Source organism: Nilaparvata lugens, chromosome X, assembly GCF_014356525.2.
Source record: "Nilaparvata lugens isolate BPH chromosome X, ASM1435652v1, whole genome shotgun sequence".
NCBI classification, from domain to species: domain Eukaryota; kingdom Metazoa; phylum Arthropoda; class Insecta; order Hemiptera; family Delphacidae; genus Nilaparvata; species Nilaparvata lugens.
In genome coordinates this window covers 99,391,149-99,408,889 of record NC_052518.1, presented here as the reverse complement: position 1 = coordinate 99,408,889, position 17,741 = coordinate 99,391,149, and the positions used below count along the sequence as shown (strand labels likewise).

The 17,741-nt window shown below is 33.9% G+C and overlaps 1 protein-coding gene across 1 annotated transcript in view; it reads left to right on the top strand.

Annotated features, from left to right (window-relative positions):
- Positions 1–17,741, top strand: part of LOC111043245 (serine proteinase stubble) — a 90,964-nt gene that overhangs the window by 14,481 nt on the left and 58,742 nt on the right. Inside the window, exon 2 of the mRNA XM_039442807.1 lies at positions 15,569–15,719. Within this exon, the coding sequence (XP_039298741.1) occupies positions 15,623–15,719 (97 nt within the window). The 5' untranslated portion in view covers positions 15,569–15,622. The remainder of the gene's footprint in view (positions 1–15,568; positions 15,720–17,741) is intronic.

Genomic DNA, 17,741 nt, shown 5'->3' with positions numbered 1-17,741 from the left:
TTGAAATAGAATGTAGTGAATGGTTTGCAAGCCATAGCTCTACTTCCACCTGTTAACGGGATCTGATCCCACTTCACTAATAATGGTTCGTTTTCCCATGATAGTTGAAGCCTGCACCAACATCACTGTGATTAAGTCTCGGACTGTTATCCACTCTTTCACTAAACTCACAGAGGAATTCCATTGTTTGAATTCCGTTATACGCAATCCTAATTATAATCCTAACAAGCTATATCTTAAAACGCTATCATACTTCACATCGTACAAAGCCCGCGAGTTTAATAATTTCATTCCATTTCACACTCCAAAAAACAATTTGCCATCAAGATGAAAAAATATGAGAAGCTTTTAATGCGGTTATGATAATAAGGTTCACAGCCGTAATATGATCTCACGGACGCCATGAAGAACGCGCACAACGTTTTTAAAATCGTTCACGTTTCTGGGAGAATTCAGAGACGTTTTGTCTTTCGGTAGACCGACCGGAAGTAAATTAAGAATTCGGTAATGATATTGATCAAGAGTTGAAAAACTCCTCTGAACATCATCACAGACTCACGGTCATATCACGTTATTAACTTTTCGAGTACTTCTATGGTCTATTTCTTTGTAAAATTCTTCTTCTAACGATATTTCGATTCTTCATAACAAACTTATATATTTTGTTATAGCCAATATTATATATTTTATTATTATTTAGTTTCAATAAAAGCTTTTGTATTTACTAACAAAGCTTTTATAAATTTACTAACAAAAAATTTCTAATGTATGAAACTGAATTTTGTTTTCCATGTTTTGTGCATTATTTATATAAATTTGGCAATAAATTTGATTTGAAACTGGAGACAAGTGCGTCTCAGGAACCCCGTCTTGGTGTATGAATAGGGCTCCCGCATATTACATTCCACTTCAGAATTCGCCTGATACATTCCCTCTCAATAAATTGAATCAACTTTATTCATTCATTTATTCATTTATACAATAAGTACATTATCAAAATGATTGGGAAAGGAAACATTTAGTGGTTTGTACACTGAGGTTCCATAATATTTAGAAAACATTTACTTTTTGTTGAGAAATGAGGAATGCATTCCATTCTTAAGGAAGAGCTTCATCAGCCTAAATTTCTAAATATTTACGTGGTATCTTGATATCATTCAGACTGGCTCATCTATGTAATCCGGAGTGAAATAGTTTGGATTAATCATTGTTTTGATTTTGTGTATTATATTAAGCGAGCAATTTCTGTATATATGTGGTTATTTTTATATCTGGCTATTTTTATATCTGGTTATTTATGTTTTACGGATCTCGAAAACGGCTCTAACGATTTTCACGAAATTTGGAACATAGTAGGTTTATGATATAAAGATTCGATTGCACTAGGTCTCATTCTTTGGAAAACTCGCTGAACGACATTAAAAGGATAGTTCATCCTTGGAAAACAGATGATAATCTCGTCGTCTCTCTATAACAGAAGATGCGTGTGCCTGTGTGGGAGAGAGGCAGAATTATTTCCATCTGTGTAATCATAATCAATCAGCGAGAAATTTTATCTAGCTAGACAATTTAATCTATTTGATCAACATAATCCGATTTGTTGACATGACATGATAATCCTCCTAAACTAGAGTATATCATAATTTTCAAAGTTGATCATTATTTGACAATTTCAAGTGATTAGTGAGTGTTATTTTGTTATTTAATTTCGTTTGTATATAATCTGAATTATAATTTTTTTGTTTTCAAATGTTTGAACAGAAAATTGAACCTGAATTCAAATGTATGGAACATAACCTACTTTCTGAACTATTTATAGTGTATAAATCAAAATTCGGGAAAGAAACAGTTTTGGGCTGTGCTGTTAGTACTTCCCCAATCATTTTAAAGAAATGTGTTTGGTTTATCAAAAGTCTATAGATAAATAACAAGCGAAGCTCGGTGCCCCGATACTGTAAATGAAATAAACACAGTGTCTAAACTACGGCAAAGTTATTCTACAGTTTTTTGTCATGGAGAACATAAAATTGAATTAAACTATAATATTCTCACTTACAACAGTGTTCACTACGGTGAGAAGTAACCGTCACCAACAGTAGGTGTTTTTGTTCATCCATTGTTCAAGCTGAAGCAAGAAATCCCTTGTTTTTCTCAGGTACTGAATGCCCTTCACTGATAAGCCTGCCTGCACCATTTCCGTAAAATTGAATTACACACTGATAAAAAACGAATTTGATTGTCAGTTCTCATATGAACAAACTCGAGTATATTGGAAACAAAAATTCAAAACTAATAATTACTCAAGGGAACTCCAGATGTATAATGACTTTACTCTTTGTGTTGTACTTAATTAGAACACAGATACAGAAATCTTGATGATATTATTTTCAGGGTCATGAGTTTTGAAGGATAAGCGACAAGGTCAATCAATTTTGTTGATAACATAATAAATCTCCCCTATTCCATCCAATCATCAAAGGTCCAATAATGTATCGATAAGCTTCTTTAAACATTGATCATATTACTTATCTAGTGATGCTCATAAGCTTTCCAAACAAATTAAAAATGAATCGATACAGAGAGTTGGTTATAAATCGTTAAATCGTCCTCCAATACTGAAGACAGTGATGAACAATACTTGAGAACGGTATTGATGACCTAAAACCCAGTCAGATCCTACTGAGATGTCTGATAATGATCTCAACTTATCACCGTGAAGAAGCAATGAACCTAGCGAACCAGATACTGTACATAATATGAATCGCAAATTTTCTGTGTGGTCCTCAGGTTTCTACAAGGTTTTGTCTGAACTTTCAATCAACCCATGACATTATAATAACTAATTAATTTATCTGGTTACCATATTTTCTCTCTCCCTATCATTTTGATGATGTATTTATTGTATGAATCAATTATAACATCATAGAGTATTCACATATAACTTGATGGGGTGTAAAGACGGATTCCTTATATCAGTATCAGTGAACGTGTCCTTGATAGTAGGATTATAACTCCATGAGTTCTTATGGGAGTATTCATACACGCTTGGTCGGCCTGAGTGGGAATAGTCCTATTATAACTCATGGAAATCATATTTTCACTGTACCGGTCACTGTCTGTGATACTGATATGTGGGAAATCACCCTTAGGTAACACCGTGTGTTACAGTAAGTTTGACAAACATTTGATATGTTTTATAGATACTATACTGAAACTAACTTCTCCCTAATAACCTATTCTCACTAAAGCCTGGTTTTCACTAGTAGAGTTAGTGGTCGAGTAACTGGCATACTAACTCTACCGAGCTAATTCTACTCTATTTACTTGGTCGAGTAAGGCTCAACTTACGCGACTCACGTCGAGAAGAGACTCGACTCTAGTCGAGAGCATATGTTTCCAAATGGTGACACTCAGACCAGTCGATTCTATAGTGAAGTCCACGTTATAATGACAGTATTTGATCAACTTTGGTTTTGCTATCCTTGTCTATCATTCGACAAAGCCGGTGGTACTATCCTTTTCTAGGTCCACAACGATGCCAATTATGTTTCTGACAGTGTAGAAATATAATTTTATTGATGAAGAGAATCGGCATCGCTATTCTTCTATCTTCATCCACTGCCATTATAACGTGGACCTCACTATAATCTCTCCGACGTCACCATTTGGAAACACATGCTCTCCACTAGAGTCGAGTCTCTTCTCGACCTGAGTCGCGTAAGTGTGAGTTGAGTCTAACTGTTTTCACTACAATTGAGAATAGTAGGGTAAAGTGTATTGTCTAATGAACAGAACTAACTTAAAAATGTCAATACTTTTCGATAACACTTAAATACTTATTAACACTTTTTAATGAATTAATACTTTTTAATAAATAATAATAGGCTACTTCTTAAACTTGATAGCCTACGGTACGACTCTATTCTTCTAGCTCGAGACTGTTTTCATTAGCATAGTAGTGGTGGAGTGAAAAGCGGTGATGGGGAAAAGCAAGTGGTAGAGTACTATCCCACTCTACTCTAATAAAAACTATTACTCTATCACGACTCTACTCTACCATGAACGTTTTTATTGGGAGAGTTCACAAGATAGTTAGTACTTGCCCAGGGAACTCTACCACTAACTCTACTAATCACAGAATACAGTTAATACCAATCATAGAATTATATAGTGAGGTCCACGTTATAATGGCAGTGGATAAAGATAGAAGAACAGCGTTGCCTTGCCTCTGCATTAATTAATTATATTTCTACATTGCCAAAAACAGATTTGGCATCGTTTCGGAGCTATAAAATGATAGTAATACCTTCTTTGTCGAATGCAACATCAAAGTTGATCAAATACTGTCTTTATAACGTGGACTTCACTATAGAAGTTTTCTCTGCTACTAATGGAAACCAGGCTTTAGGGTATGATCACATTAGATGCATATATGTGCAGGTACACGCAAGTGTAGATATCACTTTCCATCTTCAATGACTGACTGGATTTTTCCAGAATACTTCTTGCAGAGATTACAGTGGAGAGGAAAAATTGTCGTCTCTGAATCGTTGCACTTCCATAACAATTTTGTCATAATTGTCCGCCTCAATTTGGTCTAATTATTTCTAGGAGGTTTCCCACAATTGTTCTCGGTCAAGCCTTTTGTAATCTTGGCATCTCCATGGTGAATTAATGTTTTAGTGAACCATGGATCTTCCAATTCTTTTTCTTGTTGTGTGCCTTGATGTGTTTTGACTTCCTCCATAACTTCCTCTTACAATCTCTGACCATAGATGAAGGATAAGTAAGATAACTATATTATTCTTGTCTCTGCTCTGACTGAACACTGAGTTCACGTACCACATCCATTTCTTTGTAGGGCTTCCTTCCTTTCTCTCTCACTCCTTCATTTCAAGTCCTTTATTTGGCTTCTATAGCTTGGCCACTTTATATCAATCTGCTCTTCAGAATATCGGAACTTAATCTACGGATTCTATAACTTCTTTGCCACTCAATCTTAACCTGTACTTCCAAAAATACAAACTGAATCTTCGGAACTCTCAAAGCTCAGATATCTCAAACGTTGAATACTTGGTTATGTACTTCCAAAAATCCAAACTCAATCTTTAGGTTCTACAGCTTCTCCTATAAATTCTTCTACAGCTTCTTCTATAGCTTGATGGCCACTTCATCTCATTTCGTACTTCCAAAAATCCAAACTCAATCTTCGGAACTCTCAAAACAGAGATCTCTCAAAAGTTTAATATCTGGTTATGTACTTCCAAAAATCAAACTCAATCTTCTTGTCCTACAGATTCTTCTATAGCTTGATGGCCACTTCATCTCATTTCATACTTTCAAAAATCAAAACTCAATCTTCGGAACTCTCAAAACAGAGATCTCTCAAACTTTTAACATTTGGTTATTTACTTCAATAAATCCAAACTCAATCTTTAGGTTCTACAGCTTCTCCTGTAAATTCTTTTACATCTTCTTCTATAGCTTGATGGCCAATTTTATATCAATCTGTACTTTCAAAATTCCAAACTCAATCTTCGAAACTCTCAAAACAGAGATCTCTCAAACGTTTAATATTTGGTTAAGTACTTATAAAAATCCAAACTCAATCTTCAGGTTCTACTGTTTCTTTTATAGATTCTTCTATAGCTTGATGGCCACTTCATATCAATCCGTTCTTCCAAAAATCCAAACTCAATCACCAGGTTCTACAGTTTCTCCTATAAATTCTTTTACAGCTTCTTCTATAGCTTCTTGGCCACTTCATCTCATTTTGTACTTCCAAAAATCCAAATTCAATCTTCGGAACTCTCAAAACAGAGATCTCTCAAACGTTTAATATTTGGTTATGCACTTCTAAAAATCCAAGCTTAATCTTCAGGTTCTACAGTTTCTTCTATAGATTCTTTTACAGCTTCTTCTATAGCTTGATGGCCACTTCATCTCATTTCGTACTTCCAAAACTCCAAACTCAATCTTCGGAACTCTAAAAACTGAGACCTCTCAAACGTTTAATACTTGGTTATGTACTTCTAAAAATCCAATTTCTACAGTTTCTTCTATACATTCTTCTACAGCTTCTTGGCCTCTTGGCTTCTTGGCTTCTTGGTTTATCTCATTTCGCACTTCCGAAAATCCAAACTCAATCTTCGGAACTCTCAAAACAGAGATCTCTCAAACTTTTAACATTTGGTTATTTACTTCAATAAATCCAAACTCAATCTTTAGGTTCTACAGCTTCTCCTGTAAATTCTTTTACATCTTCTTCTATAGCTTGATGGCCAATTTTATATCAATCTGTACTTTCAAAATTCCAAACTCAATCTTCGGAACTCTCAAAACAGAGATCTCTCAAACGTTTAATATTTGGTTATGTACTTTTGGTTATGTACTTCTAAAAATCCAAACTCAATCTTCAGGTTCTACTGTTTCTTCTATAGATTCTTCTATAGCTTCTTGGCCACTTCATCTCATTTCGTACTTCCAAAAATCCAAACACAATCTTCGGAACTCACAAAGCTGAGATCTCTCAAACGTTTAATACTTGGTTATTCGCAATAGTATACTCCTCTTCCCCATCCTTATACATTAACTACTTCTTCCTTGTGATTTTTTGTTTTTATTAGGAGCAAGTGCCTTCAAGCAACAGGTTTGAACTGGATACTCTCCATTTCACTCCATCTTGCTCATGTTTCATTGGCTGTTGCATATTATCTTTTCTTCCTCAGCATTCCATTCTTTCTACTCCAGTTGGTCGCGGTTCTACTACCTCGGATCCAACAATGTTATATCAACTTGGAAATGATTTGTGGTTGTATTTCCAATCCATTTTATGAATAAATTTGATACTACATGGCAAATAATTATTAAATGTATAAGTGTGTAGAGGAAAAATGTAACCCCAAAATGTTTTATCGACTTATACTTGTTTATATTATATTATATTATACTTCGGCTATTGAAATTCAGTCCCTCCTTCTCCTCATCCTTATCCAAATACAAATCGATGAAGCCTTACTAAGATGAGTATTATCCTATCATTGATAAGTATCATCAATTATCATTAATTAGTACCATTCATTATCAGTATTATTATTACCTTTAAATCACAGTTTTCAACTTATATTTCAACAAATGTTGCCAATTTGTTACCAATTTCTTGAAAAGCTGTCTTTGACAACTGGTTCCGAAGAAACAACTACTTGTGAACAACATTTTGTTGATAACTCTGGTGTGAAGTGAACATGGCTTTAGTATTATCATTAATACTTTCTTTATAGGCTAACTTTTGTTTATACAAGAAATAGAAAGACACACTTAACAATGGCTCTTGAAGAGTTGAAACTCTGATTAAAACGTGGATCAAGTATTATAAATACTATTTTCTTTCAAGGCTCACTGTTGCTTACGGTATACAACAGAAAAAAATACGTACTTGAAAATGACACACTGGAACATATAGTTGTGTTCTGATAAAATAAAAAAGGTACTTGATAACTTCTGTTTCAATAATCATCTCAGTAGCACTTAAAGAAAAGTACGTAATTTATTTCAGTGAATAATTGTGTAGCATTGAATCAATAAATGAATGAATAAAATGACAGTTCGACCCAAAGACAGATGAGTGAATTGATTCGTTTCTCGAATGATGCCAAACAGTACACGGGGTGTGGTTCCGATGAATAAACAAACATCGGAAAGTGGGTTTATAAATAGGAGAGTAGATTTTCATGTGAGCTTGCTACAAGTTGCCAGTGGAGGACACAAACTCTCCGTCACAACTACAAGTATGTGATGTACCGTTAGAAGGCGACACAATGCCCTCCTCTGTTCAAGTAGAGTCAAGGTGACCTTAATAGTTATTACTGATCCTAGTAACTACATGGAGACGTTTACTTTCTTCTATGCACTTTCAGACAATATCTGCACTTTCAGAATAATTATAATACGTAATGGCCGACTTGTTAAGACTTTAACAACAGTTACGGTTGTACACAACCCTTCATAAAAAACATTCTCACCATTTGGGATATCTTTCTTCGTCGATCGGTTTTCATTGTTATCATTTTACATTTCATTCAAATACTACGTAAGGCAAGAACTCAATTTTACTTTTAATTCAAGAATAATTATGAATGATATAATTATAATACGTAATGGCCGACTTGTTAAGACTTTAACAACAGTTACGGTTGTACACAACCCTTTATAAAAAACATTTTCACCATTTGGGATATCTTTCTTCGTCGATCGGTTTTCATTGTTATCATTTTACCTTTCATTCAAATACTACGTAAGGCAAGAACTCAAATTTTACTTTTGATTCAAGAATAATTATGAATGATATATTGTATTCAATTGCATGGAATGATAATTCAACTCTTGACTTTTCAACTCATTTTCCAATAAATACATAATTGAAGATTATAAAAACTTGATAGAGTCAGGCCATAATTTTACAGATATAAATTCCAATATGAAAATACTAAATTATGGTGATAAAAGTGGTAAACTGAATGTTAAAGAAGAATCTCATATTTATAAAGCGGCAAAATTAAACAGAGATAAAATAATAAACTTAATCCAATTAGACACCAATTCACCCATTTTTGATAGAATCATGCGAATTTAAATCCACAATAATTGTGGTTTTATTATAAATTATTTAAAATAATTCTTATTTTGATCATAATTATGTTAGTGTATTCATATGATTTTATTAACTAAAACTATAAATTATTTATAGTTTTAGTTCATAAAATCATATGAATACACTAACATATGATCAAAATAAGAATCTTCTAGCAGTATTTATTTATTTACTCCATATCACTTGAATATGGCATCAATGTCCGAAACATGTTGTGATTAAATATTTCAAAAAGGGTACTAAGATTTTTATTTCTCTTTCTATTTCTATAAAAGTAGCCCTATACAGAAAAGAGATAAATAATTGAAGATACTTAAGATTTTGTCAATATTGCACTTTATACCAATGAAAATTATTATTATTTTACAGGAATATTGACAAAATCTAAAGCCTCTTCAAGTATGGGAAAGTTTCACAGCATCAATATTCACGCTACAAACTTCACAGACTCTCACTGGATTCCACCTTTTTTCTCGTGAAAGAAGAAATGTATCATTTGTTTGGTGAACTCCTGGAGGCAATTGGAAAGTGTATTAATAAATTCATAAATCATAAACACAACAAAGAAAACAATAAATGAACATGGTTATGGCTTATGGCTCTTTCGCAGAAGAAAATAAAACACTGCATGGATAAGGAAAACTGATTCGAAGCATGAGATTGAAAAAAATTGTATAATGCAATCGTGTGAGAGTTAATATATTTATTGAAATTGATTTCATTGCTCTTATAAGGGTGGAGTTGGGAATCCAGGCCCTTTCCCACACAACCCTAGAATCTGATTCGAAGAAATAGAATTTTTCAATAAATTATGCAATACTTCATTTATATAATTATCCTTGAAATTTAAAGCAGATTCGAGTAATTGATGTTTCTGAGAGAGTATTCGGATCAAATTTCATTGAAACGTTATTATTATTATTATTATTAGTCGTAGAGCTCCCGAAGTGGAAGACGCTGAGTAAAATCATGATCATCGATTTTTATTAGACTTGGCGGTTTTCTTGTTCGCCCACCAGCTTTTCATTCTCTGAGAAAATGCAGCTTTTCTTTCTTCACTCCATCTTGTGCCAACTCTTGGTGCTTTTATCTCTGGAATAATTTCCCATTTGTTCACTTTTGTTTTGAAATTATTTTAATTTCTATTTTTAATTTCATCATCAGTGATTCCTGCCAAAACTAGATCTTTCTTAACATTCTTAATCCATTCTCCTCCATAGGCAAGCGAAGCTACACATTTTACTATTTTTTTGTGATTCTATGGTCAGGGAGCCTCATACGTTATTATACAATACGTTATTGAAACGTTATTATTCTCAAGTTCTTTGAATTCTACAAATACTTTCAATACCAATAACTGATTTTTACGTGATTATTATCAAGAAAAAACTATCTAGGTAGCTACTGTAAACTAGAAAAAACGTTCTATATAATTTCCTGTGAACGTTAAGAGTGTTGTTTTGGTTCAGTCAAGACAGGGCTTATATAATTTCCTATAGAACTAGAGAATTATCGAACCCTATAGAACTATAAGGGCTTATAGTTCTATATAATTTTCTATAGAACCTTATAGAACTATAAGGGCTTATAGTTCTATATAATTTCATGTGAACGTAAAGAGTGTTGTTTTGATTCAGTTGAGACAAGGATTTCAATAAATAATATATTATGTCAATCCTTTGAAATCTGTAAACTTCAGTGCTATTCAGGAATGTGTGAGTTTGGTTCACTTTAGACAGGAAATTCAAGTAATTATGTCAACCCTAGATCATCTTCACCGCAATTTAAAAATGTGGGAGTCATGAAGAATACAGGAAGCAATTCACAGGTTGTGTGTCAAGATGGGAACCTAGATATATTTTTGACGATAAATTTGTATAGTGTTGCATTTTTGGTACATGAAGCAAGCTGAGAACAGATAAGCTCACCGTTGTCGCATCTTGTTGTCATCACCTGCTGTTACGCTCTATCGCAAACCAACCAGGCTAACGGAGCGTTTCCTGTTTGCTTCTCAGAAGTTCTCTCTCATTTCACCAGTCTTTCTTTGCCGTGCCAATTTATTTCTCTTACCGTCATCTCTAAAAATCCGTGTTGGATGAACTTGACCTGTATTCACTTCCCGGGAATTCTTCCTTCGCCAACTTCATCTCAAATGCTTGGCGATCTTCCAAAACTTCTCTTGAATATAATTTATCAAAGCTCAGTTACTCCTCAGAAGTAACCCAGTTTAATAGCAGCTCTGAACAGTTACACAGGATTGGATTATGCAGCTTAGGGATTCAATTGGAAAGTCTTCATTGTAAGCTAAGAATCATTTACTTCTCAGAAGCATTCTTCGTTGAATAAACAACTGGAGGAAGTAAATAAGTTGAAGAAAGTTGTTGATTTGAAGTTCTCAGAAATCAAATGCTTCATACTCCTTAGAACCCACAAGTACATCAATCTTTCAAATTATATTTTCTCTCTGTTTTTGAGTTGGGTGATTGGAAAGTGAAAGTAAATTAATGTGTTGAGCAAAATGATCCAGTTATTAAAAAAATTTAGGATGTGAATTTTGTATTTCACAATGAAGATTTTCATGTATTTATATTCTTAGGACAAACTCAAGCTCATGAACGCCATTAGCTCATCAATCAAGGGATGTATTTCCCAATAGGCTCATAGGCCAGGGCATATTCGAGAAAAGTACCAGGGGTCTTATCACCAGAGATTCAGATTCCTTTATTCATGTGTTTAACAAAACAAATTCAACTTACGTTCTAGCGTTAGAAATAATTACCAGTAACAGTAAAATAAATCATATCAAACTAAAGAGTTCTACAATAATATTGAGCTAGAAAAATGCGAAAGTTAAGGTACTACTGTAATGTTTTCACGTGAAATTTGGACCTTAAGAAGTCCATTCTCAGAGAGGGTATCGAGGATAACCTCCCCTTCAGCACTTAACCTTAGATAAAGAAATAAAGGGGGGAAAAGAGAGAGAGTGAGAGAGAGACAACCTTACTAGAAATGTAAATGAATAGCTTCAACTCAAAATATGTTTTTAAATTGAATCGAAAAATAAGGCTAACAAGACATTCTGATTTCAAAGTTCATTGACCGAATAATATTTGTAAAAGTATTTTTCAAACATCTTAATAATTTATTAAGTCTATAACAACTCATTTGCAATCAGTGATGATCAATGTGAGTAAATTCGAGTAAGAATCTCATAAATAGGATTTCAGTTAGTATAAATTTAGTAATTTCTTGCAAAATATCTAGTTTTACCCTGAAACAGAGTGTATCTGTCATACCATTTATAAACTTGTAATGTAAGCTGTGTTCCTGAGATTCAAACTTATTATTTTACCAACTATGATTTAATACTAATAATATAGAGTAATAAAATTTCATTTCAGTCGTTCTTATAATAAATAACTAATCCTTTTATTGCATTATTATTTATTAGAGCAAACAATACAGTGGTCGGAAAAGAAAAAACAGTCTATTGCCCAAAACTTCTGTAATTTCCTAATTTTGTCTTAAATTGTCCAAATATTATGTAGATTATGTCCATTTCAATCATCAAATCATCAATCTGAATATACAAATCAGAATAAAACAAAAAAGTTCAAATTTAGATAGATTGATTATTATCATATAATAAAGTTCTGTGTAGAGTAATTATATCTTACAATAACATGAAATTGATGTACTGAAAAGTAATTATCTAAACTCTCAGCCCTCTTTTCAGCTGAACCTGTGAATCGAATTAAAACATTTCAAGTTGTCGTTCTTGGAGTAAATAAATAACACTCTTATTGTATTTTTATCATACAATACACTTCTTTGGGCAATAATATGAAACTGATGTAGAGGTGGCTAAATTAATAATTCACGCCTCCAAAATGAAGGAGCTATCTGATCAAAGAATCAAAGTAGAAAAATCCACTTTAGTTGTTCTTGGGTTGAATAGATATCCATTTTAATGTCCTCTTATTAAGAGTAATGTACTCTTTGGCTCAACTCACACTTACGCGACTCAGGTTGAGAAGAGACTCGACTCTAGTCGAGAGCATGTGCTTTCAAAAGGTGACAGTCGCGGAGATTAGAATCATAGAGAATCAATATCGTGAGTAGATATCCCATGGTATAGGGCGTTTATGTCGTAACTTTACTGTTATCTCAGCCTATAGTCCACGTAGTTCTTTCCCGTGAAGCCTTTATGACGCTGGTAATCTCTCATATTGTGCCGTTCATACACTCTTACCCGTCAAAATAGTAAAAATCGACAATAATCAATAGTAATCGGCTTGAGATAACAGTAAAAGTTGCGACATAAACGCCCTATACCATGGGATATCTACTTACGCTAATGTTTCTCTATGCTAGAATCGACTGGTCTGAGTGTCACCATTTGAAAACACACATGCTCTCGACTAGAGTCGATTCTTTTCTCGACCTGAGTCGCGTTAGTGTGAGTTGAACCTTTGGTAGAGAGTTAGTGTGAAGGATATTTTGAATATTCTTTCCGAAGAATGGACATTGATATGTCCAAAGCTCCGCCAATATATGTAGATGCATTACAGTATTACAGTATCTATAGTAATTCCGAATTGCTTTTTTCATATCATATACAGTTCAATAATTATTTTTTGCCACACTGCACAGAAAGCAGCTGTTTTCCAGTCCCTACGTAGATCTGAAAGACATTGTTTGCAGACGACTCTCGTCTGACGTCAGAACAGGTTTCTTTCCGGCCTAGGCCGGAAAGAGTACCCTTTCCAGCCGCTAACATGGAACTAAGTAAGGTGATCAAAAAACAGCTGATCAAAAAACTTTTCATTATTTGTGTTTATTATTCAATAATTAAAACATTTATAATAATATCATCTTATTGTCATTTTTTGTGTAGTTGAGAAGTTGATATTGTGGTAATTATTCATATTGAATGAAAAAGACTAAGAAATTGTCAAAAAACCACTGATTTATTGATAATTAGAAAGACCGGTTTCGGTTATTACACCATTGTCAATCTCTGATAAACTAAAACTAAATACAAGAGCAGCAGAATTTATACTAGTAGGCGAGTACTGCTATTGGTCGAGGGCATGAACGCCTGCCATTGGCCTAGCTAGACAGTCTCCTCCCCCTCAACGGTGTGACAAAATGGCGGCTTAAGCAACAGAATCGCCATGATAATCAAATTTACTTTTTAGTACAAAATAAGAACCAAGAAAACAAATGTGAAAGATAATAAAACAAATATGTAAATGTATCTTTCACATTTGTTTTCTTGGTTCTTATTTTGTACTAAAAAGTAAATTTGATTATCATGGCGATTCTGTTGCTTAAGCCGCCATTTTGTCACACCGTTGAGGGGGAGGAGACTGTCTAGCTAGGCCAATGGCAGGCGTTCATGCCCTCGACCAATAGCAGTACTCGCCTACTAGTATAAATTCTGCTGCTCTTGTATTTAGTTTTAGTTTATCAGAGATTGACAATGGTGTAATAACCGAAACCGGTCTTTCTAATTATCAATAAATCAGTGGTTTTTTGACAATTTCTTAGTCTTTTTCATTCAATTTTCATTCATTATTGTCATTTGAAAGAATAAAAAAGTATAAACTCAACCTCAAATAATTGAACATCATCTTTTAGGTTATTTAGACAAATCACAATAAAAAATAAAAATACTTGGACAATTTCCTGATATTCAGATTACCTCAGATTTGCTAGAGTTATCACCTTCCACTTCTGCTTTCGGAAGTGCTTAGTAAACTACTATTCTCATATATATATTGTTTATTTTTGTGTGTAGCGAAAAATAGCGTTCGCACCACGGGCAAAAATGTTTTTCCGGCTCTCAATCTTTTCTAGTCCTCGGCCTACGGCCTCGGACTTGAAAACCGATTTCGAGCCGGAAAAATCTCATTTTCTGCTCTAGGTGCGAAATATACTATTCTAGTCTATATTATGTAAATTCATCTATAATTTTTCTGTATTGTGAGCTATTGTATAAGCCTGTATATATTTTAATCTACATAAATAAAGTACTCAATCAATCAATACACTTCTGAGTTCAATAACATCGAATTGATCTTCTACATCAATGAGGATGACTGAATTAGTTGTCCATTCGTCCCCGAAACAAAGGTGCTCTGTGATTGGTCAATGGGTTGATTAGCCACCATTTCAACTCCACAGCTCTCAACCAATAGGAAGTAAGCAGTTTGAGAGTTTCAGTTGTACATCGTCCAATGAGACAGCTCGTTGAATTTGGAGTATGGCTTATACTAGCATAGTCCATTCCCATATTTTTTGGTATTTCAAGTTGGTTCTGCCTTTTCTGCTTCAATTATTTTTCTACAAAATTCTCGAGGTGAACAAACCAGTATATATTATTCAAGTAATTTCAATAATTTTCAAGTTGTATTGTTATATATAGTGTTCAAGCAATCAATATTACTATTAACAGAAACGTATAAGAAAAGGATACCTAAGAATATTCTTCCTATTTTCTCTTAGAGAAATAAAGGCAGTCATTATATTTTATATGCTATTGACACCACCAAATGAAGTGATGAGGTTTTGATATAAATACATATAATAAACGACAAAAAGGAATAATAAATTAACGCTGCAAGTACAGTGATAAAAATTGTACTGGCTTTATCCAGACTTTTATTAATCTTTGTTCATAACAAACATTCGCTCTTCTGGTATAAACCCAGCCTTATAATTGACGAGGATTATAGCCGTTCTTTCTAGAAATGAATATGAGAAGTTTGGTTGTTCAGGACCTTTTTTTTCCAAATTTAGTTGATTTACTTGAGCCCTACATTTTTGTGATGGTCATTTTTATTTTCACGCTGCTGTCCAGACGGATGTAATTAATTTAAAATGGAATAATAATTTTTGTAAATTATTTTACAGATGCTGCAACATCTGAAGAAGCGGTAGTTGTTTTGCGTATCACTTACGCTCAGCATGACGACCCAACTGGTTTGGCTTGTTGCCCTGACCGCCATTTGTATGCCAAGTGTAACACCTTCGCCCTTCTGGAATCCTAACGTCCTATCTGGAGGTAAGTCGCCAAAATTCAACACGAATTATCACCAAAAATATGACACATCACATTAGACACAATAATTCAATTAATTTTACTCACTTCTTGTATGGCGCTACATTCCATGGTGAGCCTTGGCCTCCGCAACTATCAACCTCCACACATCTCTGTCGTTAACTATGCCTCTCCATCCCCTCACTCCCAAACTCCTAACATCATTAATGTAATATTAACTGTTCATTCTCGTTTAAAATAATCAATGATTATATTTTATTGAGCAGGAAATTATATTTCTTAATAATTTCATAATTAAGATGAAATATTTTGTTAATAATGATCAATCCTACATTGTTAAAAGACGATCTGGCAACAGAGCAAAGCGAGAAAGAGATAGCGCTATCCGCTTTGTTGAATGATAGACAAGGATAGCAATACCATTACTAAACAAACACTGCCATTATAACGTGGACCTCACTATACAAACAATTCTCAAGCAATGTGTTCTAAAACAAGCGATAAGAACGCATTGTGATGTAAAAATAACATACAATATATGAATGATCGATTTTCTAATGAAATTGAGCTTAGACATGACGTATGAGCGTAGAGATGTACATGAGATTTTTTCTTGTGCGTGGTGAAGGGAAGTGAGAAGGTGATTTGATGAGATGATCAAACATCCACCCCTACAGATGAATTTATTCAGGTTAAGACTAAACTGCATCATTCAAAAGCAATGCCAATTCCGAGTTCATCTCGGTTGAAAAAGGATATTTTTAAACCTGTAACTTGAAGCGTTTCTGGTTGGTTCTTTCTCTCAATTCTGGTGGTAATTTATTGAGTAATCTTGGGGCCAGATAATAGAAATGTCTGCCCTGTAAATCGGTTCCTTCTTGTCTCCTCTACCTGACTCCATCCTCCTAGTGTGATGTGCATGAAGCAACATTGTGAAACCATTTTTTTTACAGATAAAGACATGTGAACCCATTCTTTTTACACATCCCTTGATGTAAACCTTTTTTATGCTCAATACCCTTACTGCGACAAATAGTTCCCCTGACAGATAATATGGATCCTTTTTCAGCATTAGTCTATGAGCCCTATTGAGTGGCTCAATAGTTAAAGGCTGCAACCCATGCTACAATAGCATATTGGATGACTGCCTGCACCAACCCCAAATCATACATCTGTCGCATACCGGTAGCTCTATATGGAAGAAGATCCCTCAATCGTGTTACCTGGATCATCAAATACCTCATAGTTTTTGTTACATTATTCAAATATACATCTCTCCGTAGATGCTGATCTATGGAGACACCAAGGAACTTGCAGTTGTTAACCTTCTCTAGTTTTACACAGAATCTAAAGTTTTCACAGATTCTAGTTTTACACTAGAATACCTGTCACTGCAATCTTTGATCAGAGCAACTCTGAACTCTGTGCAATTCCGATCTGAATTCTGCAATCCCTTGATCTGAGCAACAAACCCAGAGCAGGAGGCTGCATATCAGTATTTATTTTTTTGATATTCTCAAAATCATTCACATACGCCTCTCAGGTATTATAAAATTCAAATCTGTAATAGAATCTCAGAGCTAAGAGTCAGATCTTCTTCTGATTGAGAGGGGAGCAAGAAAATCCCTGAGCTCCCTCCTGTCAAGAAAATTTCCGAAGTCGATACTGAAAAAAGGAAAATCGATACTTGGAGAGTTTCCACCACTTCGTTACTTGAAAACTTGAATCTGTAGAGTATTCTGTAAACTTGCCTTATAAAAGCAACTCCCAATAAATTTGTCATGACTTTAACGCCAATAGTTCTCCGGGTGTTTTCCAAACTGACCAACATTACAAATTTTTGTTTAAAATTATCGAAACCTTTCTAATAATATCAACATATTGCTGTCTAAAAACAAATCCTTACCTTCCTAACCTTTAAAACATAATTAAAGAGATCCTTTCAGGTTATGTTCATCTAATTTTTTTAGTTTTAGCTGTTCTATTTTTGTTCAGTAAAAATATTTTTTCAACATTCTATCCATA